Source organism: Canis lupus, chromosome 12, assembly GCF_048164855.1.
Source record: "Canis lupus baileyi chromosome 12, mCanLup2.hap1, whole genome shotgun sequence".
Taxonomy (NCBI): domain Eukaryota; kingdom Metazoa; phylum Chordata; class Mammalia; order Carnivora; family Canidae; genus Canis; species Canis lupus.
Genome location: NC_132849.1, coordinates 3953785 through 3981784, shown reverse-complemented (window position 1 = coordinate 3981784; position 28000 = coordinate 3953785). Strand labels below are relative to the sequence as shown.

General features: G+C 46.7%; 2 protein-coding genes across 3 annotated transcripts; one reads left to right on the top strand and one right to left on the bottom strand.

Annotated features, from left to right (window-relative positions):
• Position 1: 1 nt before the first annotated feature.
• On the bottom strand, positions 2-5926 carry S100A11 (S100 calcium binding protein A11). The gene is made up of 3 exons (XM_072769113.1): positions 5777-5926; positions 1219-1371; positions 2-329 (listed from the first exon to the last, which is right to left on the bottom strand). The coding sequence occupies exons 1-3, from the start codon at positions 5777-5779 to the stop codon at positions 174-176; spliced, it is 312 nt and encodes a 103-aa protein (XP_072625214.1). The 5' UTR covers positions 5780-5926; the 3' UTR covers positions 2-173.
• Positions 5239-27898, top strand: LOC140600885 (uncharacterized). 2 transcript variants are annotated; one of them, XM_072769111.1, is made up of 3 exons: positions 5302-6269; positions 6478-8362; positions 17760-27898. In XM_072769111.1, exons 1-2 carry the CDS (start codon positions 5722-5724, stop codon positions 6806-6808), a joined length of 879 nt encoding a protein of 292 aa, XP_072625212.1. In that variant the 5' UTR covers positions 5302-5721; the 3' UTR covers positions 6809-8362; positions 17760-27898. The 2 variants fall into 2 exon arrangements, with proteins under 2 accessions (XP_072625213.1, XP_072625212.1); XM_072769112.1 differs by lacking the exon at positions 17760-27898 and having other exon boundaries at positions 5239-6269; positions 6474-7376.
• The last annotated feature ends 102 nt before the right edge of the window (positions 27899-28000 follow it).

The following is a 28000-nucleotide window of genomic DNA, read 5'->3' as shown; positions in this document are numbered from 1 at the left end:
GTGTGCTTTAAAAAAATGCTATTGCTTTATTCACTACCAGCAGGACTGGCCTGCACAGGGTGGTGGACACTGTGGGCTCAGGTCTGTGTAGGATGTGAGAAGGATGTGATGATTGGGAAGCTGTTTTGAAGGAAAGAGGTGGTCTGGAGGCCAGGCCCAGGAACCCCTCCGATTTACTTCCGGAAATGGGGAGACCTTGTAAAGGAGTCATGGCAAGCTATGGCCATGCCACCAATAAGATTAAGAAATTCTTGGAAATCCAGCTGCCCATCAGAGTTGAGGTCCAGTTTCTTCATCATGCGGTCAAGGACACCAGGGTCCTTCTGGTTCTGCAAAGATAACAATATCCGTAATAATGATGCTATTAATAATACAGTTAATTTCTACTGCCCTTTCTAAGATACTTTCCATTATGTTGCCACATTTTAGTCTCACAAGAGTATGCGGTACATTCCCACGTCCCAGACACAGAGGTGGACTCAAACAGGTGAAGTGACTTGCCTGAGGGGAGGACCTGTGACTGGAACCCAAGTTTTCTGGCTCCCAGTCCAGGGTTCCTCTGTGACAGTTAGGGGTTGTTCAATTTTATAAAAGCAGTGGAACACTTTTTCAAGTATTGCATGTCGCTGCAATGTACAAACTGTACAGAAGTGGAGTGATCTGAGGCGGAAAGAGGATGCTGGCCCCGATCTGCCTCATCCTCCACTCAGCTCCCAACACATACATGCACTCACAGCCACGAGTTGTATACGGCTGTTTAAATCAGGAATTTAGAAAGTCAGTCCTTAAGTGGCACCTGTGCTATTGATAGTGCAGATATACAGAACATTATTTTCATCATCACAGGAAGTTCCATGAGACAGCACTTCCCTAGAGGCTTTGGGATGGAGGAGTAAAATTTGCAAACTACCCTATTACATCATTTACCATTCCATATGCCTCTTCCCCAAATGAAAGAAACAAATCACCATGCCCTGTGTCATGTAGTTTGATAACTTTGATCTTTGAAGTACACCTTATTCAAAGGAAAGAAGAAAAGGTCCTTTAGTGGTCAGAGCTCACTCAGAAGCTTAGGGGGTTCAGCCTTGGCTATGCAGGCCCCTGGCTTGGAGTGAACAAAAAGGAGGCAGGAGTGTGGGCTCAGCTGCTGGGCCTTTACTTCTAATGGTGTCATTTGGAGCTCTGGGTAGTTCGGGGGCCGGGGGCTAGGAGCAATACCTTTGTGAAGGCAGCCAGTTCTGTATTCATGAAGGTTAGGAACTCTGTCTTGGAGAGTGTGCAGTTGTTACCCTCCTTTCCAGCAAACTTCTGGAAAACAGCAATCAGAGACTCGATGCACCGCTCAGTCTCCGTAGGGCTGGACATTTTTGCCTTCAGACAAAAAAAAAAAAGTCAGGGCTCAAACAACGGATAGATGCCAGAGAACACTCAAAAGAATCTCACACCTTCATTTTGGGGGCAAAGCAGTTTCCTGAAAGAGTAGGTCATTTATTAGGGGGCAGAGGGGCCCAGGACAAACCCAGAAAGTCATATTCTGTGAGCATCCCTCCCCTGTTGGCTCACAGTTTTATTCTAGGTGAAACATAGTGAGGGTATACATAGAGCATGTGGGTGTGTCTAAAAGCATTAGAGTGCCTAGAGAGAGAGAGTGTGGCAGGTTTCACTTATGCTTCTAGAATTTCTGAGTAAACATATGTATAACTATACATCCACAGATCCATAAGCACATGAAGCACTGTCTAGAGATGAAATAATTTCCTGTTTTCTAAGAAGATACAGAGGCTATAGGGATGAATGAAATGGCAGCTTTTCACAGAAACACTGAAGGGTGCCTCGGTGGCTCAGTTGGTTAAGCATCCAGCTCTTGATTTCGGGTCAGGTCATGATGTCAAACCCTGTGCTGAGCATGGAGCCTGCTTAGGATTCTCTCTCTCCCTCTGCAGCACCCCCCTCCCAATAAATACATGAAAATAAAGCAATACTAAATTCCTGGGACTCCTGCATTTTCTTGAAGAAAATTAAATCAACTATCTATTCATTTATTATTATTCTATGTGGGATGGGAGATCTGAGAGTTCTTTGGATGTTCAATAGCGGCTTTCACATCGAAGGTCAATAACCATTAATTTTACACGTGAGGAAATGGAGACATGAGAAGGGAACTGACAGAGTCACCCCTAGCTAGAATCTCAGCCTTCAGGTCCCTTTGTGCAGTCCTTGCCCTTTGTTCCTTCTATTTCCAGATGCCACAAATTCTTACAGGAATGGCGGGAGGAACTTCTCTGGTCACTTCAAACCACAAAGGTGGATCTCAGGAAGGGAGTTCTCAGGTTGCCACTCACAGCAACCCTGACATCTACAGAGCTAAACCTCAGTGGTGGTCGCATCTGGAGGATTCTGTGTTGTGCTCTGCTTTCCTTATAACAAGATTCTTCAGGGGAGTTCTGTTTTGCAAACCTCCAGGTCATTCCTGCCCCCACCCGGTTCCTCTGCTGATTGGGGCTGGCAACTGCAGGCTTTGGGGACAGGTGTCTGTCAGGCCCTTCCCCTGAGGCTTTACCTTCAAATGTTAACGATGAACTTTGGATGGTGCCATTCACAATTTGGGATTTAGTCATTAATTTGGTCTTTGCTAGGGCTTCCTGGAGGCTTCCAATCCCCGTAGTTAATGTGCTACAGATTGATCTGAGCCCTTAGCTGCTCAGCTTTGGGCTCCTTCCTTCCTGTAACCTTTTCATCTGCTTTAGCATCTCATAGAGCTGCCCACTGCCCAGAGCATGTGGCAATATCTGTAAAGCCCCTTCCGGGGTGGTTCTAATTAACTCTTCCGGAAGTGGATTCTTTCCCAACAGTCATGTTGTTGGAACTTTTTCTTTTTTATTTTCTCAAAGAGAACTTTTTCTTAAGGAAAGAAAAATGTTTGTAGGTCCAGGGTTTGAGAATGAAACAGAATACCCTAGCCTAGAAACTGATGTGTTTGCTCAACAGCCTTATCAGGACTAAAATTTCACTGTCTTACTAATGTCAGTTGACAGGAAGAAGGTCATTTGGGAGGGCAAGACCTTTCTCTAGGCCTGCGCCTCTGCATCTTTTCCTTGTGGAATTCAGATTGTTTTGCTTTTCTAGTTTCAAAGTAGCTTCTGCTTTATTTATTTTTTTCCCTTCCTTAACTTCAGGACTATAATTTAGACTATTTTTTTTTCTTCTTGCGAACTGTTGCTATTAGCCACACATGGGAAAAATTAAAACCTCTGTACTTCTCCTCAGGGGTAGTTTTCCAAAGCAAAAGAAAGAAACACAATTACCAAATTACTGCAATGGAACTGCAAAATTTGTAGAGCTGGAGGGGGCTTGGGAGACGGTTCTCGACCATGCTGGGTCTGCCTTTCCAAGGTGTTACTCCCTTTTTGCGTGGAAAGGGAGGAGGAAAGGAGTAGGCAGGGATAAAGGTTGACAGGCTGGAGCAGGGGCTGGCAGTGTATTGTGTAAAGGGTCAGACAATAAGTATTTAGGCCACTGTGGTCCGCGTCGCGTCTGTCAGTCTTCTGCACCGGGGCAGCAACCGCACACACACAACTCACACAACTCATGAGTGAACGGGCGTGGCCCTGTGCTAATAGGACTTTGTCAATTAAGTTTGATTTTCATATCGGTTCACGTGTCACCAGGTGTTAATCCTCCTCTGATTTTCTTTCAACCACTGAAAAACGTACAGTGTACAGCTGGTGGGCGAGAGAAAGGACCTGTGGCCCGCGGGCGCAAGTGTGCTGACGGCCTTCACCAAGGAGGCGGGGAAGACGGGGATTCTGCAGGTGGGGCTTAGTGGAAGAGTTAGAGGGCGAGCTCAGCCGGTGGGCAGGGGCTGAGAGCTCGCGAGCAGGTGCGGGCGGGAGGGCCTGGAGACTGCGGGTTCCGGGGGCCGAGGGGGCGCGCCCAGCTCCTCCCGCTGCGCTGCGCAGGCGGGGGCGGCCGCTCCGAGAGCCGCTACCTCCGGGCTTGCACCGCTGGGTCCCACCAGCGCCGTTTCCTGCCCTAGCGCCGCCGGGCGCCCCGGCTCCCTCCGTTAACTCATCTCCAGGCTCCCAGGGCCCGGGCCGTGGGTCAGGGGCCTGCCGCCCCGGGACCCCGCCCTCACCCCTTCCCGGGGGGGGGGGACCCCGCCCTCGCCCCTTCCGGGGGTGGAATCCCGCGGAGCCCCCACACTCCGTTAACTCTTCTCTAGGCTCCCAGGGCCCGGGCCTCGGGTCAGGGGCCTGCCGCCCCAGGACCCCGCCCTCGCCCCTTCCCGGGGGGGAACCGCGCGGAGCCCCCACCCTCCGTTAACTCGTCTCCAGGCTCCCAGGGCCCGGGCCGTGGGTCAGGGGCCTGCCGCCCCGGGACCCCGCCCTCGCCCCTTCCCGGGGGGGGGGGGGGAACCCCGCCCTCGCCCCTTCCGGGGGTGGAATCGCGCGGAGCCCCCACACTCCGTTAACTCGTCTCCAGGCTCCCCGGGTCGCGGGTCAGGGGCCTGCCGCCCCGGGACCCCGCCCTTGCCACTTTCCGGGGGGGGGACCCCGCCCTCGCCCCTTCCGGGGGGGGAACCGCGCGGAGCCCCCACCCTCCGTTAACTCGTCTCCAGGCTCCCAGGGCCCGGGCCTCGGGTCAGGGGCCTGCCGCCCCGGGACCCCGCCCTCGCCCCTTCCCGGGGGGGAAACCGCGCGGAGCCCCCACCCTCCGTTAACTCGTCTCCAGGCTCCCCGGGCCTCGGGTCAGGGGCCTGCCGCCCCGGGACCCCGCCCTCGCCCCTTCCCGGGGGGGAACCGCGCGGAGCCCCCACCCTCCGTTAACTCGTCTCCAGGCTCCCAGGGCCCGGGCCGTGGGTCAGGGGCCTGCCGCCCCGGGACCCCGCCCTCGCCCCTTCCCGGGGGGGGGGGGAACCCCGCCCTCGCCCCTTCCGGGGGTGGAATCGCGCGGAGCCCCCACACTCCGTTAACTCGTCTCCAGGCTCCCCGGGTCGCGGGTCAGGGGCCTGCCGCCCCGGGACCCCGCCCTTGCCACTTTCCGGGGGGGGGACCCCGCCCTCGCCCCTTCCGGGGGGGGAACCGCGCGGAGCCCCCACCCTCCGTTAACTCGTCTCCAGGCTCCCAGGGCCCGGGCCTCGGGTCAGGGGCCTGCCGCCCCGGGACCCCGCCCTCGCCCCTTCCCGGGGGGGAAACCGCGCGGAGCCCCCACCCTCCGTTAACTCGTCTCCAGGCTCCCCGGGCCTCGGGTCAGGGGCCTGCCGCCCCGGGACCCCGCCCTCGCCCCTTCCCGGGGGGGGGGGACCCCGCCCTCGCCCCTTCCCGGGGGGGGGGACCCCGCCCTCGCCCCTTCCCGGGGGGGAACCGCGCGGAGCCCCCACCCTCCGTTAACTCGTCTCCAGGCTCCCCGGGCCTCGGGTCAGGGGCCTGCCGCCCCAGGACCTCGCCCTCGCCCCTTCCCGGGGGGGGGACCTCGCCCTCGCCCCTTCCCGGGGGGGGGGGGACCTCGCCCCTTCCCGGGGGGGCACCGCGCGGAGCCCCCCAGCCCAGCGCTCTATCAACTCCGCCCGGGAGCCAAAGACCCCCCAAGAGGCCGCCCCTGCCCCGGCCGCTCCACAGACGTAACTTGGGGCTGCTTCCTTCTCCGGCCTCTGGGCCCCAGTTCCCGCTCTCCCCGCCGATTTATTTTCCCTGCCCTGTTTCTTGCCACGTCCACACAGCAATGGTGCATCAAGCGCGGTGGAGAGCCTCGAAGATAAGAAACAGGTGGGGCTCACCATGTGTTCGCGGGACGGGCACGAAGCGGTCCGGCGGCGGCGGCGGGGGAGCGCAGCGCTGGGAGCTGGGAGCTGGGAGCTGGGCGCGGCGGGCGGCGGGCGGCGGGTGTGGGCTCGGGACGGCCACGCCGGGGCGGGGCGGGACGGGGAGGGGCGGCCCGACTCCTGCGCTCGGGTCCCCTCCGCCCCGGCCCGCCTCCCCTCCTCCCCCTTCCGGGCGCGGATCCCCGCCCGCCCCCGCCCGCTTCCCGGGACTCGCTGTTTGTGTTCTGAAGGCCTTGGAGATGGGAAGGACTTTTCCGAGTCAAAAGTTTCGCACGGCGGGCGTGGCGTGGTGCGCCCACGCCGGGGACTCTTCCGCGTGCAGCTCCTTGGCTCCTTCCGGTTACGGAGGCGCCACACGGAGGGGCCGCCAGCGTCCCCGGAAGCCGAGGCTGCCTGTCGCTTCACACCGACGACGGCCAGCAGAGCAGGCAGCGCTGCTTCGTGCCAGGTGCCGCGCCATGGCCTCGGGCGTCTCCCGGGCGGAGGACGGGGAGGCCACAAACCCCGGGCCACTGCCGTCGACCGCGGGCGGTGAGGGGGGCCCGCAGGCCTGCGCAGAGCCGGAAGCTGTGGTTCTGATCGTGGGCCGGCCGCGTTCTCGCGATGCTTTTGTCGAATCCCCTGTCTCCTCAGAGCTCCGTTTCCTTCTCAGGTAGAGGTGGGGACGTTGCCTTTCCTGTTTCACGAGACTGCCGGGACTGTGCGGTGACACGACGGCGCCGAGGGGGCTTCAGAAACTGCAGAGAGGGAGCCAAGGACGACGGCCCGCAGGCCCGCAGGCCCGCAGCGCTGGCCGCTCCCGAGCGCATCCGCGTCTCCCCTCAGTTCCTCCAGACGCGAATTTCCTTGAATTCCCTTGAAAGCCCCACCTCAGCCCCAGACTCAATGATTGAAGAAATAGCCTGTTTTGGGGACGCCCGGGTGGCTCAGTGTGTTGGGCGTCTGCCTTCGCCTCAGGTCATGATCTCAGTCAGGGTCCTGGGATAGAGTCCCCTGCGGGGGAGGGCGGGGGCTGCTCAGCAGGGAGGCTGCTGCTCCCCCCCCCCCCATCATGCTCTTTCTCTCAAATAAAATCAAGAAGAAGAATGGGAAGGATAAAAAGAAAGAAGATAACCCGTTTGTCTCCAATCTTCGCCTTCGCTGCTAATGATACCGCCATTCTGCCATTCTTCCATTCTCCCTACTTGAAAACTTTGCAGTCAGATTTTGAGTGTAAATCCCTTTCTTACTCCCAAATCTTAGCAAGTGCCAACTCCTATCAGTTGTATTTCCATACTCTCTTGGATCTGCCCTCATGGTCTCTGTTCCCACGTCCACTGCTCTAGTTTAGATCTTCATTCCCTCTTTCCTGCACTTTGCTAACTGGCCTCTTGCCCCTCTAATCTATTCCTTTGACTGCTAAAAACACATTGTCCTACTGTACAGCTCTGATCTAAAGCCCACCTAAAAAACAAACCGCAACCAAAGAATGAAACAAAATGGCTCCTCCATGCCTTGTATATAAAATACAAGCTTCTTAGACTCTACTGAATTGAAAAAAGTTCTTTTGCCAAATGATGAATGAATTCTTCAATTTACTTATTTAGCAAGTATTTTTGGAAACCTACTATGTGCCAAGACCAGTGTTATGCACAAGAAATGCATATATGGATATGATATAGTGCCTGCCCTTGAGGTGATCTGGAAATAGACTTTACTCATGGTGGTTTGAGGGGTGTTCCGTGGATGGCTGCTATGGTCCACAAATATCCTAAAGTTATATATGAAATTTTCTGCATAAGAGATTTTCTTTCTCGGGAATGATCTATAACTTTCATCTGATTCTCAGAGAAATCTAGGATTAAAAATATTAAAGAATCGTTAGTCTAAATGATTCCATTCTCGAGTCATGGAACCTTCCATACCATAATCCTCTTTAAGGGAAAGCACCTTACTTACAGCCCCTGCTGAAGGGCCAACTCTGTTGTGACTTTTTGCAGGATTTGACTGTGTGCTCACTATCACAGGTGATTGGATTGAGGTTAGCTCTGGACTCAAGGGACTGCCAAACCACAGAAGACTGCAGTGGATGTTTCATGACATGACATGGAACCATGAGCTAGGGCCATTCAGCTTTTTGTCCTTCAATTTCCCTTGGGAAATTGAAATTAGAAACATGGAGAATTAGACATTTAGAAGAGCTGATGCTGAACATTTGCATAGAGAGAGACCCATGAGGTCGTGGCAAATCAAAATTACAAAGAAGTGGACACTATGAATAAGTAGAAGCTATGAAGTTTAGAAAGAATGCACAGAACAGAGGGGAAAATAAATGAGTCACCAGCTGGAAATAAAAGAAGTAGCTACTTGGATTTTAGCTGAGTTGTATAAAGAGTAGAAGCCCTAAGAGCCAGAGCCTGTGGTCCAACTTTACTGGTGTTCTTGTTCTTCCCAAACCTGGTGGTTCAGTTTTCCTGATTTTCTGTGAGATACTTGTTCATTCAATAACTCATCTGCCCTGTGAGGTAGCTTGAGTGAAATCAAAGGAAAGAACTAAACCAAGTAAGTATGAATTGTCTAGAACCAGGTCATCAGCTCCTTTCACTTAGGACTGTGGTGTTGTTAGCTGCTCAGGGTCGTGCTGAAATGGGTTTATTACTAGATTTTCGTCAGTGGAAGGAGAGTTCGGGATAGATGGCGGGCAAAGGTGGATTTGGCAAAGTAAATAGCGCATCAAACTGAAAAGCTAAAGCAGGCAAGGAGCTGAGGACGAGTGAGGGCTGGTAAAGCGATAGCAAGAGACTAAAATGAGGTACAAGGAGTAAAAGGGTGATTCAGGAAATAAATGTGGGAACTTCCACAGTGCAGGCTAATCTGCATGTGCTACCTGAGCTCTGTGCAGCATTGGGTAGATTCTTAGATGGACACAATGGAGTATGACAGACATAATGACTAGATATGACTAAGGTACAATGACAATGCTGGAAAGGAAATCAGTGCTGTGGGAGGAGGGAAAGCATCATGGTGAAAGTGCTGCTTGAGCTGGGTATTGAGGAATGTTTGAGAATCCAGCAGGCAGGGGGCGCAGTGGTGAGGCTAGGTGAAGTCAGGTATTATGGCAGCGTTCCCCATATACTTGAACTAGAGCGTGTGGTTCCAACCCAGTGCTGCAGCACATTATCTCTACAGGCTCCAATGAGACATTTCTCTGCTCTGTGCCTCAGTTTCCTCATTTCCAAGTGGAGAGAATAGTAGTATTTACTTCATGTGGTTGTGAAGATTAAGAAATAATTCATGTGAAATGCTTGGAACTCAGAGTACTGTTCTCAGAGGAGGCCTCACATGATGGCTTGTGTGGAAGTAAGGAGAGATGAAGCACATGTGTGTTCTCAGGACTTGTGGGAGGTTCTGTAGTCCTGTACTTTGGGTGTGGAGTGATGGTAAATGTGAGGCAGAGGCTGCAGGATAGGAGACTGGAGAGATAAGGGTCAAAGTATTAAGGGCTATGCTTGCAAGTTTGGATTGTATTCTGGGCTATCTATCAAGAACCACCGAAGAGCCTTATGTAGGAGAGTGACATGGTACACTGCACCTTTTGAGAAGTATAGCAAATATACTAGAGAGGAGAGAGACTACAGGCACTGAACATAATCAAATATTGTTGCAATGACCAAGGCAAGATGGCCATGAAGTTGGGGAGAGGAAATTGCTCAGTGCTGAGAAGGCAGAAGCAATTGAACTCAGTTCCTGGGTGGATGTGGGGGCTTTGGAAGAGAGATGAAATCACTGTAGGAGAGAATAGGACTAAGAATATCACATTTGCTTGTAACTGTTTTAAAAAATTTTTGTTTATGAGAGAGAGAGAGAACACAGGGGAAGGGCAGAGGGAGAGAGAGAGAGAGAGAGAGAGAATCCTTAGAGTCCCCACCTAGTGCAGAGCCTGTCGCAGAACTCAATCCCAGAATTCAGATCATCACCTGAGCTGAGATCAAGAATTGGCTGCTGACTGAGCCACCCAGGTGCTCCTGCTTATAGCTCTTCAAATCTCTCTCATCTCAGGGCTTTTGGACCTCTATCTAGGTGCAAAGGTGTCTATAGTCAGTCATCTTTCTCATTCTCCTATTCATCTGTCTTTGTGCGGGCTGCCATAATCAAACACTATATATTGGGTGGTCTAAAGAACAGAATCTATTTTCTCACAGTTCTAGAAGCTGGAAGTCCAAGAGGAAAGTACTAGCCAATTTAATTCTGAATGAGCATTCTCTTCCCAGCTTGCAGACTTGGTTGCTTTCTAACTGTTGTGTCTTCATGTGGTGGAGAGAGAGGGAAAGATCTCACTCTTCTTCTTATAAAGACACAGTCCTATTGAATTAGGGCCCTGTTCTTAGGGCCTTTAATCACCTAATCATTTAACCATATTACCTTCTAAAGACCCTATCTCCAGATAGAGTCACATTAGGGTTTAGAGCTTCAACAAATAAGTTTTGTGGGGGAAGGGAGAACACAGTTAAGTCATAACATCATCCCTCTTAAAACTTAGATATTGTCTTCTCTAAGTTGGGCTCCTACATGGCTCAGTTAAGCATCTGACTCTTTTTTTTTTTTTAATTTTTATTTATTTATGATAGTCACAGAGAGAGAGAGGCAGAGACGCAGGCAGAGGGAGAAGCAGGCTCCATGCACCGGAAGCCCGATGTGGGATTCGATCCCGGGTCTCCAGGATCGCGCCCTGGGCCAAAGGCAGGCGCCAAACCGCTGCGCCACCCAGGGATCCCAAGCATCTGACTCTTGATCTCAGGTCTTGCTCCCAGGATCATGAGTTCAAGCCTAGTGTAGAGCCCACTTAAAGCAACAAACAAATGACCCCACCCCCCCCAAAACCTGTTTTTTCTTAAGTATTCCTCATTCGCTAAGGTGGGGCCAGACATCTAATATATCCAGCCCAAGACCACTGTACTTAGAAAGGTCTGCTTGCAAGGTTAGCAGTGGCCCTGGTCTGGCCTCTGGGAACTTGGATTTTGAGAGGTTTCCCACCATTCTCTTACTGTGCCTGAACTGTACAAAGCATGTGGTTTATGCCAAACACCTCTTTCCTTCTGGGAATTTGGCTTTTTTACATATGCCAGACAAGATGTGCCTATGCAACCAGCCTCCAGTAAAAACCTTGGATACTGAGTATCTCCTGAGGTTCTCTGGTAGACAGAACTTCATATGTATTGTCACATTTCGAAGCCAGAGGAATTAAGCATGTGTTGTATCCATCAAATGCTCTCCCATAGTTCCTTGTATTGTGCTTTTTACCACACTCTACTATCCTTTTCAGTTTACTTGTCTTGCTCATGAGACTGCAAGCTACTTGAGGACAGAACCGGTCCCCTGCTCACTACAGCATGCCCAATACTCAGTACACATGCTAAACAGTTGTATACAACCCTGTAGGGAGGGTCTTCTCTGGATGTGGAGCTGACCTAAGCACTGGGGTGATAGTGGCTAACAAGGCAAATGAGTTCTGTTCCGATGGCGCTCAACCTAGCTTTTGTGGATAAAACCAATCTTTAAAGAATAAGGAGGAAGGAAAGAGAAAAATAATCAGGAGACCCAAAGCCTTCTCTGGTGTCATGAAGTCCATGGAAGAGAGATCTCCAAGATGGAGGGAGTGAGTGGTGGACAAGGTGAAGGTCTTCAAAGAGACAGAGTGTGATGAAGCCTGAAATGCATTCCCTGGATTTGGCATTTGTATCTGAGGAGACCTTTGCAGAACATTTATAGTGCAGTGGTATGAGAAAGGCAAATGACAGTGGATTGGGGGGTGAATGGGAGGCAAGGAGTGGAGGCAGGGTATGGATTGCTCATTTGAGAGGACTGATTATGAGAGAAGAGAGGCAAGAGCAGAAGCCAGAGAGGGCTAGCTCAAGGGAGGGTTTAAAAACATCCAGCGAGGGGTGCCTGCATGGCTTTGTCGGTGGAGTGCTGGGGTTGTGAGTTTGAGCTCCACGTTGGGTATAGAGATTACTTAAAAGAACATGAGAGACTCCTAACTCTGGGAAACAAACTAGGGGTGGTGGAAGGGGAGGTGGGCGGGGAGTGGGGGTGACTGGGTGACGGGCACTGAGGGGGGCACTTGATGGGAGATGGGATGAGCACTGGGTGTTATTCTATATGTTGGCAAATTGAACACCAATAAAAAATAAATTTATTTAAAAAATCTTTAAAAAGACACAACAATATCCACGGAAGGCATGAAAAGGTTCACGGGCCATGGAGAAGGAGTTCTCAGTGTGAGAAGGCAAATGGACAGGATTGAAAGGAGATAAATGATAGAGCAAGTTACCCTAGGAGCTGGGAGTGGAAAGAGAAAATCAGGAAGAGGCTGTAGATAATCCATAGATTTGAGAGGGCTGCGGAGGAGCAGCCTCTCTGATGCCACTGTCAACATCATGAAGCAGGGATGAGGACATCCGTGGTAGTGGCCAGAGGTCTCAAACATGGAGAGGAGAGCTAACCCAGAACGACTGAGTACTGTCAAAGTGCAGATAACTCCAATTTATAGTGACTCTAATCCACATGTTTGTGTGATTGTTTCAGGTGTGCTTAGAAATCTGGTCATTGGATCCAAGAAAGAGATTTGTGGAGTAGATTTAGGGTTAGGGCTTCCCAGGATGGATGTAACACAAGGATTAAGAGAGTGAAGGAGTGGAGGGTATTGGTGGGAAAGCAATCTACTTCATTGCACACTGAGTACAGGACAGAAATGGAAGAAGCAAGGACACAGAGATGGGTGGGCACCAAGTTTCCATAAAGTCAAACAACAAGTGGAAAAGTGGGAAGGAGAAAGCTGGGGATATGAGAAGTTATTGATACACTATTATCTTCCAGTGAGTTTAAAGGTATGTTTTTAGGTAGAGCCCTTATGAATGGTGGAAAATCCAAGCATGGGTATGGGCATTAAGCTGACCCCAGTTTACATGGAGTGGGCATGAAGGAGGAGGTCAGGAAGCTGTGAGGGGGAGGGTGGGTGGATGATTCCCATCAGTGCTGAGCTTCCTCCAGGATGATGAAGGGGTAGGGATGAGGGCAGAGCATGAAGCAGATTAGAATGTCTCAAGTGAAACTGGTGTGTGGCACTGACGGGTTGGGGCAGAAGCTGCCACTTTCCTTTATATATGCTATGCTTTAACCAAGTGGAATCATTGGTCATTACCAAAAAATCCTCCATACTTATGTATCTCTTTGCCATTGCTCAAGCTTTCTCTGGGAAATATCCTATTTTTTTTCCTTTTTGCAATTTTAATTTTTAAATTTATTTTTATTTTTTAAAAGATAAACTTTACACCCAATGTGAGGCTTGAACTTACAACCCTGGGATGAAGGGGTGCATGCTCTACTGACTGATAGCCAGCCAGGCACCCCTGTATGGGGAATATCCTTAACTTCAGTTCCCTCTGATGAAATTCTATGGCTCCTTCAGTGAAGCTTCTCCTTCATGAAGCTCTCCTGATCTCCACCACTCCTCCTTGGCTCCTCCAACCATATTTCATAAATTTTGTTTTGGAAGAGAGGGTTTTGATATTCTGCTATATATTAAAGGGATTTATGTTAATAGATGTTTTATCTTTTCTGATACCATGTAAATTCCTTGAAATGATAGGCCAATCTGTCTTGTTCATCTTTGTATCATTAATACCAGTTTGCACAGAGTAAGTCCCAGCGAGTATTTGTGAAATTGACTGAGTGGTACAGTTTCAGAGTAGGGGCTGTATCTGTTTTAATTTTGTGTGATTTAACATTCATGACTTAATGTTAAGTAACTTGTTGCTCCAATAATTGTTTGACTCTTTATGTTGTTTTTCTTTTTTTTTTTTTAACTTTTATTTATTTATGATAGTCACAGAGAGAGAGAGAGAGGCAGAGACATAGGCAGAGGGAGAAGCAGGCTCCATGCAACCGAGAGCCTGACGTGGGATTCGATCCCGGGTCTCCAGGATCGCGCCCTGGGCCAAAGGCAGGCGCCAGACTGCTGTGCCACCCAGGGATCCCTGTTGTTTTTCTTTTCTTGGTGGGGAGGATCTCAAGATATTTCTGTTAAGGGTCTTAAACTTATATTTATTAAGTTATTCAATGAGTATTTATTGAGTACCAGATCCTGTGTAGGGTCTGAAGATACAGAGATAAAAATCTCACGGTTCTTACCTTCAAGGATTCCCAAATCTAGTTTGATTAATAAAATAGGAATGGGATCTTTTTAGAAACTGTGCTGTAACATCAGAGGGTATTCACTCAGCTTCCAGCGTAAGCTATTTCCATTTAAGTCCTGGCCAGAAGGTTTACCGCTTGAAGATAAGAACTGTAAGGGGAGGACCTTAGGGTTCTCTCATAATCTGCAGCTCTTGCCCTGAGCACCGGGCCACATCTGAGGCCATTGTAGTATAAATGGAAGCACTAGACAGGGAACATAAAGGCCTGAGTTTGAGTTCCTGCCTCGTCCTCCCTTGCTAGATAGGCTATTTTCTACTTCTCAGCTCCAGTTTTCTCATGTGCAAAATGGGGATAATAATTAAGGAACTAATAAATATAAAAGAGCTCTTTAGATGGTGAGGTGTTATAACCAGTGTTAATTGCTACTGGCAGTAATGCTGTGTTGGTTAAATCAAAGTGTGCTTTGTAAACTCTACTTTGCAGTTGGTGGATGTCTTTACTGTTTTCCCTCCAAGCCCTTCCTCCTCACTTCTGTTGCCTCTGTCCCAATTGTTGACCCTCATTAATTCCCTCAGTGGTGCTATTGTGATGGCATCTTGAGCAGTGCTGGGGGCCCTGTGCAAGCTGGAGTGGTTAGCTGTTTGCTTTCCTCCATTATCTGCATATGTCCATATTTTCTTCATGTTCTTCTAGACATCTTTTGTGCTGCTGGTTGGAAACCATTGAAGTCCTCCACATAATTGTTTCTAGATCTTCAACTGTTGTTAGGTAGAGTTGAGAAATATTCTCTTTCACAATGAGCCAGAGGAAAATTGTCACATTATGTTAAAATTTCTGCTCTGAGGAGGTTTTACCATATCAGATCATATCTAATCTGTTAGCTCTAAATGTGTCATCAAAATATTCTCAGTGAGTCTGTAATGCTTATTATTATTATTATTATTATTTTGTCTGAATTCTTCATTTTGGAATTCAAGGTCCTTTATGGTCTAAGCCCAGCTGTTTTTTCATTATTTACCTTCATTCAAACTCCAGTCAAGTGGGACTTTTCACTATTGTCTATAGTCAGAGATGATCTTCCAGCTGGTTCTCACTGGTAAGGCCACACTGGTTGTTCAAATATTGAAATTCTTCTCTATTTCCCTTCTTGTCTTAATCCCTGCTCAGTGGCCTCTCTTCTTGTCTGAACCCCTGAGTGTTGTCTATTTGAAGCCCAGCCACCCCAGTTCCTCTGCTGGGCCATGCAATTTCTGTAACCAAGTAGCTTAAGGGTTAGTGCACTGTGTGGTGAGGGTCTCCAGGACTTGCTCCAGCCTGGCTACCTGCCTGCTATTCTGATTGGTCAGTGTTAGGTCACATTTTGAATACCTTCCAGTGCATTTAGGAGCTTTCCTCCTTACTGATTTTTGTTCTTGTGATTCCTTCCTTTCATCTAGAATATTTTCCCCATCTCCTCGTGTCCAAACTCTACCTATATGAAGATCCAGCTCAAAAAGAACCTTCTCTATGAAGCTTCCACTTATCTCTTCCAACTAAAAAGCGTCTGTCGCTTCATTGATCTACCACAGCCCTTTATCTGTACTTTTCTTGTGACATGTATTCCAGGTGATCTTGAATTCTAGCTATTTATTAAGTGTATGACAGTTTTTCCCTGTTAGCCTATCAGCTCCTTGGGGACAGGATCTAGTATAATATCTTTTGTTTATGGCAACAACCACCTTCTAGAGGATATTCACAATCCTTCTCCTTACTCAGACTCTGGGTCCAGGACAAGAAAGGGATGGGTTAGTAGTAGGTATGAGACTTCTCTGTGACAGAAGTATTTAAAGGTTCTTGTGATGTGTCTTATGGTCTTTTCTGATGGTTTAACATTTTCGTGCAATAGGACTTCCTCTGTTTCATCTCTGCCTGTTTCCCATACTCCCAACCCCCAGCCATTAGAAGGCCTAGGAGTGGACAGGCTAGCTGGCTCTGTTCCTAGCCTTTAGGAAGAAATTGTTTGAGTTAGGGTGCTTTTGGTGAAAGCAACGGAAAGTTGACTCAAGCCAGTTTAAGTAATCATGAAATTATTGTTCATAATATCTAAAACAGGAGATCCCAAAGCCGGAGAGGTTCTAGGTCTGATTGATTCAGGAGCTCAGTGATGTTATCGGGACAAGGTTCTTCTTTTTATCCCATGGTCCAACCTGCCCTTGTAATCACAAGATAGCCACCAGCAGTAGGTGGAACATCCAGGGCATACATTTCCTTGTTCACATTCAATCGGAGAGACTTGCTTCTTTTTCCCTAGAAACCCTGAGCAAATTTCTCTTAACTCTCATTGCCCAACTTAATTTAGGGCTGCCTACCCTGAGCCAATCCCTGGCCGAAGGAATAGAATTGCTCTCATTAGCTGAGACAGATTGGGGGTGGAATAGGGGCTGAGGTACGCTGTGTTTTTAAAAAAATGGCTGTAACAGTGTCTGCCCTCCTACATGCTCTTCTAACACATTGTAAGAAGACAATGTGACCTTCATACTCTTCCCATCAAGACATGGGATCTGTATTTTTTCCCCTTGAATCTAGGTAGGCTTGTGACTACTTTGGAAGTTACCTTGTTATGATTTCTGACACTACGTGTTAAATGGTGATATTGAGTCTACCTGGTTCTCTCTTGGGCTCCTCACTCAAGGAACCTAGCCACCATGCTGTGAGGAAGCTCAAGTTGCCTGGTGGATGCACCCCTGTTTAGAGCAACCAGTGGACAGCACCAAATGGCCAGCATGTGAGTGGAAGCGGATCCTCCAGCTTCTGTCAAACTGCCCAGCTGACACTGTGAGAAGCAGGAGAGCTGTTGTATAAGCCACTAAGTTTTGGGGTGGTTTTTGGATGCAGCAATAGATAACTGGAACAGGGACCCACTATAGGAATTATTGTGTTTCCTCACTGCTTTCTGCAGTAACTTAGTGTTTCTGTCACTGGATTGGGTAGCTACCCAGGGAAGGCCTAAGGTGAGGGCTTTGAGAAGCAATGTGAAGCCTAAGCCTAGACTATTGTTTAGTCTAACTTATTCACTAAGTCTGAGAATCCCTTCAAGTTTCATAATAATCAACAGTAATTTTTGCACATGTCCCTCAAAAATTTGCAGTGGAAGATGGCTGGTTGTAATTTGGATGTTCAAGATCCAAGGCAAGTAATCATGACTAATATCTACTTTATTCTTACCTAAAGTGTGGCCCACCCGGGAAAGAGTAAGCATTGTTATGGCATCATTCTCACCGGTTTACTCTTCCAGGATCCAGGATCCCGACTGGCAGCCAGAGGGTTCACTCAACTAAAGTAAATATTCCCCCAAGGAATTTATTTATGTATTTTAACTGAAGAAGAGAGTGATTGAATTCATGCTGTAGAGAAATGTACATATAGTTTTTAAAGTGTTAATGTCATGATAAATCTAAGTAATAGAGTAATAACATATGGTGTGGGTTTTTTTTGTATATTTTTTTTATTGGAGTTCGATTTGCCACATATAGCATAACACCCAGTGCTCATCCCATCAAGTGCCCCCCTCAGTGCCTGTCACCCAGTCACTCCGTCCCCCTGCCCACTTCCCCTTCCACCACCCCTTGCTCGTTTCCCAGAGTTAGGAGTCTCTCATGTTCTGTCACCCTCTCTGATATTTCCCACTCATTTTCTCTCCTTTTCCCTTTAATCCCTTTCACTATTTTTTATATTCCCCAAATTAATGAGACCATATAATGTTTATTCTCTCTTTAAATCTCAGGTCGAATTCGTAGGTTTTCAGGATGATTTGAAAGTTATCTAGGTGAATTGGTGAGGCCAGGTAAGTTGAGGACCCTACTTCTCTGCCATCTTGCCCCTGAATCTATATGGTGTGGTTTTGATGGTAACAAATTCTGTCTCTGTTAGGGATCCGACTAAGCTCTTAAAAACTAGACAGCAAGCTCCTAGAAGGCAGAGGCCATACCTTAGTTTTTTAAAACCTGCAACGCATAGTGCAGGTTTGGCCTTCAATGCATAAATGAATGAATGTTTGAGTGAAAGAGTGAGTATGGTGACTGCATATCTTAGATTTTTCTCCTGTGTGTCAACCTTTCTGTTCTTGTCCACGATCATACCTGTGAGAGCATGTGCTTCATTATGTTATAATAAAGACTTTCCTTTAGACACTGTATATATATGCCAATACATGTGCATTTTAATATTGTCTGTTTAAACTAACCATTAGTATTAAAAAAGAAACACAGACTTATTGTGAAAAAAATTCAAACAGTACAGAAGGGTTTAAAGTGAAAAGCAAAAGGGTCTCATTCTCTCTAGACTCTCTGTAATCAGTTTTTTGATGTGTTCTCTCTAGTTGCTTTATTTGATTTATGTATATGGAGCCACACTGCATGTACTCATTTACCACTTGCTTTGTTTTTCACTTAATGATCTATTTTGGATATCAATTCATATCTCCTTAATGACTACATAGTATTCTTCTTTTTAACGTTTTTTTTAATTTTAAAGATTGACTTATTAATTTGAGTGAGAGAGAGAGCGCAGGCAAAAGAGGGGAAGGACAGAGGAAGAGAGAGAGAAGTAGATTCTGCTAGGTGTAGAGCCCAGTGTGGGGCTTGATCCCAGGATCCTGAGATCATGATCTGAGCTGAAATCAAGAGTTGGATGCTCAACCGACTGAGCCACCCAGGTACCCCTATAGTATTCTATCATACAGATACAATATCAAAAGTGAAAGAGTGAGCTTTGAGAGACAGTTACATCATTTCATTTCTTTCCTAAGAAGTCAGGAATCCTGTACACATACAGACCTATCTGAGGAGAAACTCTTGGTAGTAGAATCGATGGTTTCCTACATTCCTGAAGAATATGATCTTTAACATTTTGATAGATATTCCAAAATTGCCCTTCAAGGGTTAGTGGCTTTTGATAAAGAAAACACGTCATTTCTTAGGTCTGTGAATCAGCAAGTCCTCTGAGATGTTTAACACCAAATGGACACAAAAGAAGAGTTTAACACCAAATGTTACATTCTTGTGTTTTACCCCAGAGGTGAGGTTATTTCTGAAGCCCATTGCCTCCAGTATGTTGCTTTGTTTCTGCTGGCTTTTCCAGCTACCATCTCCTAATTTCCCAGCCCAGCCCTGGCTCCAGTTTGAGGCTCTCCATACCAGGCAAAATCCCCCTCTGTTGCTTAGTCACCCTTGGTCAGGAGCAAAACAAACCAGCTACTTGGTGAACAGGAATTACCTGTTTTTCTGTCAGCCCCACCTCCCCCCATGGTCTGTGATCTCTAGTTTTTATACAGAGTGTGGCCACTCCTTGTGGTTTGGTGGGTGCTGTTTAGAGGAAGAGAGAGAAGCAAAGCTCTTTTAAAGCAGGGCAGTTGAGTTTTAAGTGGCAAAATTAAAACAAACAAACAAAAAAGTTAAAGAGGATCATGGTGTGGGGATGGGGAAATATGTATTCAGTAAGTGTTTATGAAACTTCTACCCTGTGCCAGTTTAACAAAGTGGGTGTGTGTTAGATGAGAGGTGCTGAGCATGAGTAGGCTGAGTGCCTGCCTGGGCCTCCTGTTCTGCTCTCACATGTCAGGAGTAGAAGGAACCTCTGTCTGTATGTCTGTCTCTCACTGCTCTGTCCCTCCCCTCCAAGCCAGGCTGGTCAGGAATAGACCGAGCTGTGGACAGGAAACTAGTGGTTTTGGTGGTTGGAGTGGAAACAGTGATGTTTGCTTGTGCCAGGCTTGGAGCCTGGAGTAGGGTAGGGGCTGGGAGTCTCCCCAGGAAGTGACTCAGGGACCTGAGATTTTTGAGACGTGGCTTTCTGTCTCTTGCTGGAGGGCTGTGGGTGGGTCTCAGAGGGCCGTACTTGATTTCCCACTTGGGACACCTGAGCAGCCAGGACTCTGATTCAGAGATATGAGCACAACCTGTTGTCACAGGTATTTGGGGGACTCTAAAAACGCCAGGAAGTTCTGCCCTTGAAGCTACCAGAGAGAATGCTGTGGTGGTACCTCATTCCTTTACCCACACACATTGCCCACGGTTCCAGAAGGCGGTAGCCTGTGACTTCAACTGCGGGGTGCCGTAGCCTGGTTCCCAGAGCTCCTGTGGGAGGGGGGAGGCAGACACACCTCATTCATTTCAGGTTTCTCAACTCATGAAGAACTGGTCAGATTACAGGAATCATATGAGGCACTTAAACTCTCAGGAAAATAATCATCACCGTTTACTATCTGTTCCAACGTACACTTTTTATCTAGCTATCTATCTACCTTATAATTTTATAGTTGATAGAAATAAGTAAGAATAAGGAAATAGTAAAAATAACTTTATTAGACATTATAATAGGAATTTAGATGTGGCAGACTCAAATTTTTATTCCATATTTTCCTGGATTTGAAAAAATATATATAGATGTTTGCTTATATGTATGTAGGACACATGTGTGTCATCTTATTTGTTCCATATTCACAAAACATTTTCATTTTTAGATTCATAAATATCAAATTATTGATTTTTTAAACCAAATGACCAATCTAATGAATGCTTTTATTTATACATCATCTTTCTTCCCAGTTGCTTTGTTACACTCCCCTCTCTTCAGCATTTTCCCACTTATAAACTGTATCAAGTAAAATTCTGTGCATAAACCTTAGGTGAAAGAATGCCATATGTCTTTTCAGCAAAGTGGGGTGGTTCAGGTTCATGCAAAATATTGTGTGAGGCAACACGTCCTGTTGAATAACTAACTGGATGAGAATACCATATATCTTTTTTATCCTTAGAAATATACCATTCCCTCATTGATTCTTGCAAGCTTGTTTGGAGGGCAGTGTAGCTACTTATATACCCTTTATGAAGTAATGGTCTTTTCTATTGGGAAGCACCATCTTCCTTGGCTGAGCATGTGGCCAGATCAGCAGAATGGACCCTGGTAGTCAGTGAGGTGGTGTCCCCTCACTGAGAACATACCTGGTTCTCCTATGCATTGATGTAGGGTGTTGTCATTCAAAGTCTTATTGCGTGAGACCTCACTTAGGTGATCAGTTTCACCATGGCCATTAGAGGGCTTACTCTGAGTCTCTTTACATTTATCTTTTGACTCATCTGATAATTGTTCTTTTGTCAATTTTCTCCTCTTTGCTGTTACATGAAGAAAATTCTCAATTCTCAATTCTCAACTGTGTTCAAGGAAAGCTAAAACAAACAAAAACCAATACCATACATAAAGATGGTGCCTTCAAACTTTTTCAAGTAACTTTTGGAAAGATGATGCAATACTTTGGGCACTGCCATAGGAAAACTGAAAGGTGACATGGATGATGTTGTGGTGATGATTTATGTCATTTGTGCACTATCCTCCAAGCATTCCCTCCTCTGTTTTCTCGTATCTTGAAATATTTTAAGATATAGAAAAATGCGATCACCAAGACCTTAAAATATAGCTTTGTTTTGTAAAAGGCTCCGATGGATCCATATGGTAATTAAGGACAGAATGAGTTTTATTCTGTTTTTTTTTTTTTAAAGTAAGTCTTCCCTTTGTTCTTTAAAAGCACTCTAAGTAAGAATAAAAATTATGAAATATAAATCCTTGCAAATAGGTAGAACTACTTGAGAGGGAATTCAACATGTAAAATGTATGTTCTTTTAAAGGTTACAATAAACACCAGTGTTTGTCTAACATCATTATTCCCCTTCTTCCCAGCTTCTGGAGGCTTTGTTAGGGAAGAAGTCAACTATGTATGAAGAGGTAAAGTAATGCGGTCTCCACTGTGGCAGGTGGCTTTAGCTCAGAGCCTGACATGACATTCTTTCCTTACTGTCATGGTTCTCTGAGCACTGACTTGAACCTCACCTCCTTATCTCTGCTTTCAGCCTCCGGCAGTCCCTGGTCCCCACATTTCTCCATCTGTCAGCTGCTTTTATGCCACTTTTCCTGACCTCCCAGGCTGGATCCCACCAACCACCTGAGCAATCAGTCAAACATTCTCATTTCCCTTCAGTTTTTGTCTATCTAACCAGGTGCCCCCTCTACCTTGCTGCCATCCTTTAGCTGTGGCTGGCCCTGGGGGAAGGTCATGTAGCCATGGATCTGTGTTTTTCTTTCTTTCTTTTTCTTTTTTTTTTTTTTAAATATTTTATTTATTTATTCATGAGAGACACAGAGAGAGGCAGAGACACAGGCAGAGGGAGAAGCAGGCTCCACACAGGGAGCCTGATGTGGGACTCGATCCCGGGTCTCCAGATCAGGCTCTGGGCTGAAGGCAGGTACCAAACCGCTGAGCCACACGGACTGCCCTGGATCTGTGTTTTTCTACTTCAGCCTTGTGTACCGCTCATCAATCCCTTTACTTGTCTTTGGTTAGTTTCCTGATGCCCCTCAGGAGTTCTTCCAGTCTGTCATCCCCCACCTCTGCAAGGGACCTTTCTTCTAATTCCTGGGGGGAAATGCCAGGCACTTAGGCACAATTTCCCCCAGTCTCCACCACCCACAAACAGACTTTCCTCCATACCCATCCTTACCTCTCTTCCTTTTGTCCCAGGAACCTGGGGGCCCCTCCAGCCCCTGATCCTGCCTGTTTTGTATTCTCTCTGGCTTTGGCCATGGTTTTCTCCTCTCTCCCCTATTTTTTTGACTCCCCTCTTTCAAGGCTCCAATATATTTAGGCAGGGGACAAAAAATACACCTATTATTTTAACAGAAAGAATTTAACAGAAGGACTTGTTTGCTAAGTCACTGAAAAGACAGAGTAGCAGCAATTTCAGGAAACAGCAGCCACCCCCAGGGCTGGGGAGCCAAGGGAGGAGGTGGGAATGGTCAGTTTGGCTGAGGGGCTCTGACACAAGTCTCTGAAGGGACACTTCTTGTGGCACAGGGTGTCTGAGACTGCTCCCACAAGGATGGAAAAACTGCACAGTGGATTTGCCTGCCATTGGGGAGCAAAATCCAAGCCAGTTAAGAGCTTCCCAGTTGTGATAGATAGCATGCTTTTGTGGGGACTCTGCCCTGCTAGGTGAAGGAGCAAGCTGGCACACTCAGGAGCACCAGTAGCTGTAGGGAGCAGGCGCTTCCCCTCTGCGGTTCCCCTACCCCAGCGAGGTTCCCAGCTGGGGATTCCGTGGCAGGTGAAGATGTGGTTTGGAGTCCCTAGTATGGCAGAGTGTGCACCAAAGAGTAGATTGGAAGCCGACAGACACCAAATTAATGCTCTCCTATTCTTCCTCTCCTTTTTCTTTCCTATACATTCAATACTTGAGTAGTTTTTGCGCAATGTCTGCTCTTTCTTGGCTCCCAGTATTTCCTCAGACTTCTGAAATTTGGCTTTGCTATCATCATGCTACCTAAACTGCTTGGAAAAGGCCTCTTTGTTGGGCAGATCTCAGGGGTGTGTTTCTGTGCTTGTCATTTTCTTTGGCTCCCTGAGTGAGCTGTGTGACCCAGGGGTCTGTTACACACCTCCTGGCTTCTGTGATTGTTCACATGCTTGTCTCCTCATGTACTTGTCTGCCTATTGCTCCCGATTCTCCCCCTAGGTCCCCTCAAGTGCCAGTGTTCTCCAAGCTTCAATCCTCAGCCCCTCTCTAGTTGTGCATTTCTCCACAGGACACCTCATTCTGGTGCGTGGTTTAATCAGCACCTCTGTACATACAAGCTGACCTCCAGATCTTCATCTCCGTAGGCCAGCAGCCTGCTGGCCATCTCTACTGAGTATCCCACGGCTACTCCAAATTAAATATGGCCAAAGTTGGGCTCAGCATCTTCCCCTTCAAATATGCTTCTCTGCCTATTTTTTCTCTCTCTTTAAAGATTTTATTAGGCCAGTGAGAAAAATGCCCATTCTCTATGCTAAGGTATTTTAATAGTTTGGTACTTTGAAGGTAGGAGTATACAGAAATTAATGGAAAACTTCTTTGACAAAATGTTACGATTTCATACGAATACATATTTTATAAACATTGCTGAAGAAAGCATGTAGTGGACTGCCACTAAGTAATGCATTTATATATTAATAGTACCTCAGTGAGTTTTTAAAGCATAATGAGGAGCTAATTATGTCTTTCCTGTGAACTTTTAAACATCTGCCTTCCTGGATTTTAGTTTTTATGTCATGACATGCACAGTCTCTTACTTCTTGGCTTTCATAAAAGCAGGATGGTATTATTGCTTCTCTCTAAGTTTCCATCACTTTCACAGCATCATTGACTTCTGTCTTCTATCTTCTATAGTATTTTCTTCATCTTGAGAGATTGGAAGAACAGGGGACATCAAACCCTTCCCACACACTGTGCTTTTAGCCGGCTGCCCGCACAGAAGTCACACAGCCATGGGATTTGTGGGCCTTTGAACATGTGGTTCAAATCCATCTGGAATCCGCCCCCACTGCCCCATGCCTGCCATGATGTTGTGGCTATGTATTCAGCACTTACTGTGTGCCAGGAAAATCCCTGCCCTGGATCAATATTTTATATTGTGAGGAGAATTCATTCTCTACCCTTCCAGGTCTTCCAGTTGGACTGGGAACTAAATTGACATGAGACAATTAACAGGAGAAAAAACCCAAAGTTTTATGTGTGCACGAAGGCCCAATAATGAAATTGGGACCCAAAGAAATAAGCAAGGCAGGCAGTTTTCATATCTTTCAGATGAAGAGGCAATAAAGGATAAGGAAAACAGATATTTGCAAGCTTTTTTTAAAAAAATTTATTTATTCATGAGAGAGACAGAGAGAGAGGCAGAGGCATAGTTAGAGGGAGAAGCAGGCTCCATGCAGGGAGCTTGATGTGGGACTTGATCCCGGGACCCGGGATCACACCCTAAGCTGAAGGCGGATGCTCAACCGCTGAACCAGACAAGCGTCCCTGCAAGCTTTAATTAGCAAAGAATTCTAAACAGAATTTGGGCTGAGATAGATTAGTAAAAAAATTTTTTTTTAATTTTTATTTATTTATGATAGTCACAGAGAGAGAGAGAGAGGCAGAGACATAGGCAGAGGGAGAAGCAGGCTCTATGCACCGGGAGCCCGACGTGGGACTCGACCCCGGGTCTCCAGGATCGCACCCTGGGCCAAAGGCAGGCGCTAAACCGCTGCGCCACCCAGGGTTCCCTAGATTAGTAAAAAATTAACAAGGTTTTTATTTCTACAGCTTTTCCAATTTTAAGGTTCCTATCTCTGGTGAGAGGGATGTGTTTCTACTTCCCAGTACAGGGAGGGTACCTTTCGTGTGGGAGATGTGTTTCCTGCTTTCGGGGAGTCAGAGGAGGGTTTGAGCGTCCCTGCACTGGCTGCTTCCCAAGTGGCTCCAGTTCAAAATAATCAGCATGCCACTGTGGTGCATTTTGGGGCAGCCTGCTCTGGGCTTTTTTTTTTTTTTTTTTTTTTAAAGATTTTATTTATTTAATCATGAGATTAATGAGATTATGAGAGAGAGAGAGAGAGAGGCACAGACACAGGCAGAGGGAGAAGCAGGCTCCATGCAGGGATTCTGACGTGGGACTCGATCCCGGGTCCCCAGGATCACGCCCGGGGCTGAAGGTGGCGCTAAACCACTGAGCCACTGGGGCTGCCCCTCTGGCCTTCTATAATATACATTTTCTCTAATCCTCACAATAAACTTGTGAGGGACGCATTTAAAGCCCCTTGATAAAGATGAAGAAACAAAGGCTCAAAGAGTTAAAAAAAATTTCACAAAGCCAAAAAGGGGCAGACGTGCAGTTGGCCCTGAAGCCTTGCCATGCTGCTATGCTGCCCCTTGTCACAGCCTGTTGGTGCCCTGATGTGATATGTGTGCAGTCTGCTTCAGGAATGCTCACGCATACTCTCCACCATGCCGGGGAACCTCTGGCATGTTCTAACACATTCCGTCTGGTCCTCTTGCACCTTGCCTTCCCCCAGTGCTCCCTCGCTGTCTCTATCCATGGTCTTAGAGATGCTCATGAAGCTGTCTTGTAGCCCAGCACCGTGCCTCCTCCCCCCCTCACAGCTCTGCTTAGTTTATTTCTGACGAGAGTGTGCTCATCCCTATTCCAACCATGATTCGTGTCTCCTGAAGTCTGGGAAATTCAACATCCATTTACTGAGCCCTGCAATGTGCTCTTCATTGCGCTAAGTGCTAGGAATAAGGCATCCTCCTTCCCTCTTTGGGTCCTAATATCAGGGGCACTCTACACTGCTGGATCAGCATCTGGAGTTCTCAGTATTACAGCTGGCCATTCTCTGGTTGTATTCTCTTGACAGTTACTAGGTGCCTCTCACCTGCCATGTTGCAGTAGATGTCATATGGAGTGACGACTTTCACAGTTACCTATAGTAAGGGGCTTTGCAAATGTTGGATGACACAATAAATGTTAAAGGCTATTCATATTGCCACATATGTTGAATATATGTTAAAGACTCAACCATAAATATATAAGCAACATCACCGTTTAAGTCTAGCGTTGCAAACTCATCTAGCACATAGCAAACACCTTCAGCCAAAGCCGCTTATTTATACCACAGTCTACTGGTGTTCAGAATCACATCTGTGATTTCCCTTTAATATTTATTTATTATTTTTATTTAATAATATTTAACATTTATTTATTCAACATATGCTTATTGCAAGCTTTCCTATACCAGACACTCTTCAAGGTGTAAAGGTTTAGCAGGAAACAAAGCAAAGTCTCTGTTTTCACAGAGATCACATCATACACATGTATTTGCATATGTTGCAAAAAATTAGAAATTACAGATAGGCAAAAAAATAAAAAAGAAAGAAAGGAAGAGAGTAAGAAAACGTAGAGTTCTATCATCCTGATTAATTTTTCAGTATACATTCTTCCTGACTTGTGTTCTTTTTTTTTGGTAAAGATTTTATTGAGGCACCTGAGTGGCTCAGTTGGTTAAGCATCTGCCTCTGTCTCAGGCCATGATCCCAGGGTCCTGGGATGGACCCCATGACTGGCTCCCTGCTCAGCAGGGAGTCTGCTTCTCCCTCTGCCCCTCCTCCCGTTCGTGTTCATATGTTCTCTCTCTCTCTCAAATAAATAAATAAAATCCTTTTAAAAAGATTTAAAAGATTAAAAATTTTTTTTTTATTTATTTGAGAGAGAGGGAGAGAGAGAATGTGAGCAGGAGGAGTAGAGAGAGAGAGGGACAAGCTGACCCCGAGCTGAGTGTGGAGACAACATGAGGCTCAATCTCATGACCTTGAAATCATGACCTGAGCCGAAATCAAGTGTCAGATGCTTAACTAACTGAGCCACCTAGGTACCCCATGTTCTATGTTATAAATATTTGTATTTTACTTGAGTGGAATAAGACTTGACTATTGTAACAAACTAAACATTGTAGATACCTTTTCATGTCATCAATTAGTCTTTACCTTATTGTATGTATGTATGTATGTATTTATTTTTAAAAGATTTTATTTATTTATTCACAAGAGACAGAGAGAGAGAGAGAGAGAGAGAGGCAGAGACACAGGCAGAGGGAGAAGCAGGCTCTATGCACGGAGCCCGACGTGGGACTCGATCCTGGGACTCCAGGATCATGCCCTGGGCTGAAGGCAGGCACCAAACCTCTGAGCCACCCAGGGATCCCCTTATAGTTTTTAATGATAGCATAATATAGTTGGAGTTTATTTGATCAGAGGTTATAGTTGGTCAAGAGCATCCAATACTATGAAAGTTTCAACACTAAACTATGTTACATTTATTTACTTCTTAAATATTATTATTTTATATTATGTCATAGTAGTTCTAAATATTACATTTGTCTAATTCTCCAACTTAAATGTGTAAGACTTACCTTGGGAACTTGTTAATAGTTGAAATTCTTGGGCTCCATATTCAGAGATTCTAATTCAAGAGGTTACAAATCTGCATTTTTTAAAATAAATTTATTTTTTATTGGTGTTCAATTTGTCAACATACAGAATAACACCCAGTGTTCATCCCGTCAAGTGCCCACCTCAGTGTCCACCACCCAGTCACCCCCACCCCCTGCGCACTTCCCTT

Coding starts and splice junctions, on each gene's coding strand:
- LOC140600885 (XM_072769111.1), top strand. CDS start 5,722: ATGGTGCATCAAGCGCGGTGGAGAGCCTCGAAGATAAGAAACAGGTGG. Junction 6,270..6,477: donor GCAGCGCTGCTTCGTGCCAG/GTGCCGCGCCAT, acceptor CTTCTCAGGTAG/AGGTGGGGACGTTGCCTTTC.
- S100A11 (XM_072769113.1), bottom strand. Junction 330..1,218: donor AACTGGCTGCCTTCACAAAG/GTATTGCTCCTA, acceptor TTATCTTTGCAG/AACCAGAAGGACCCTGGTGT.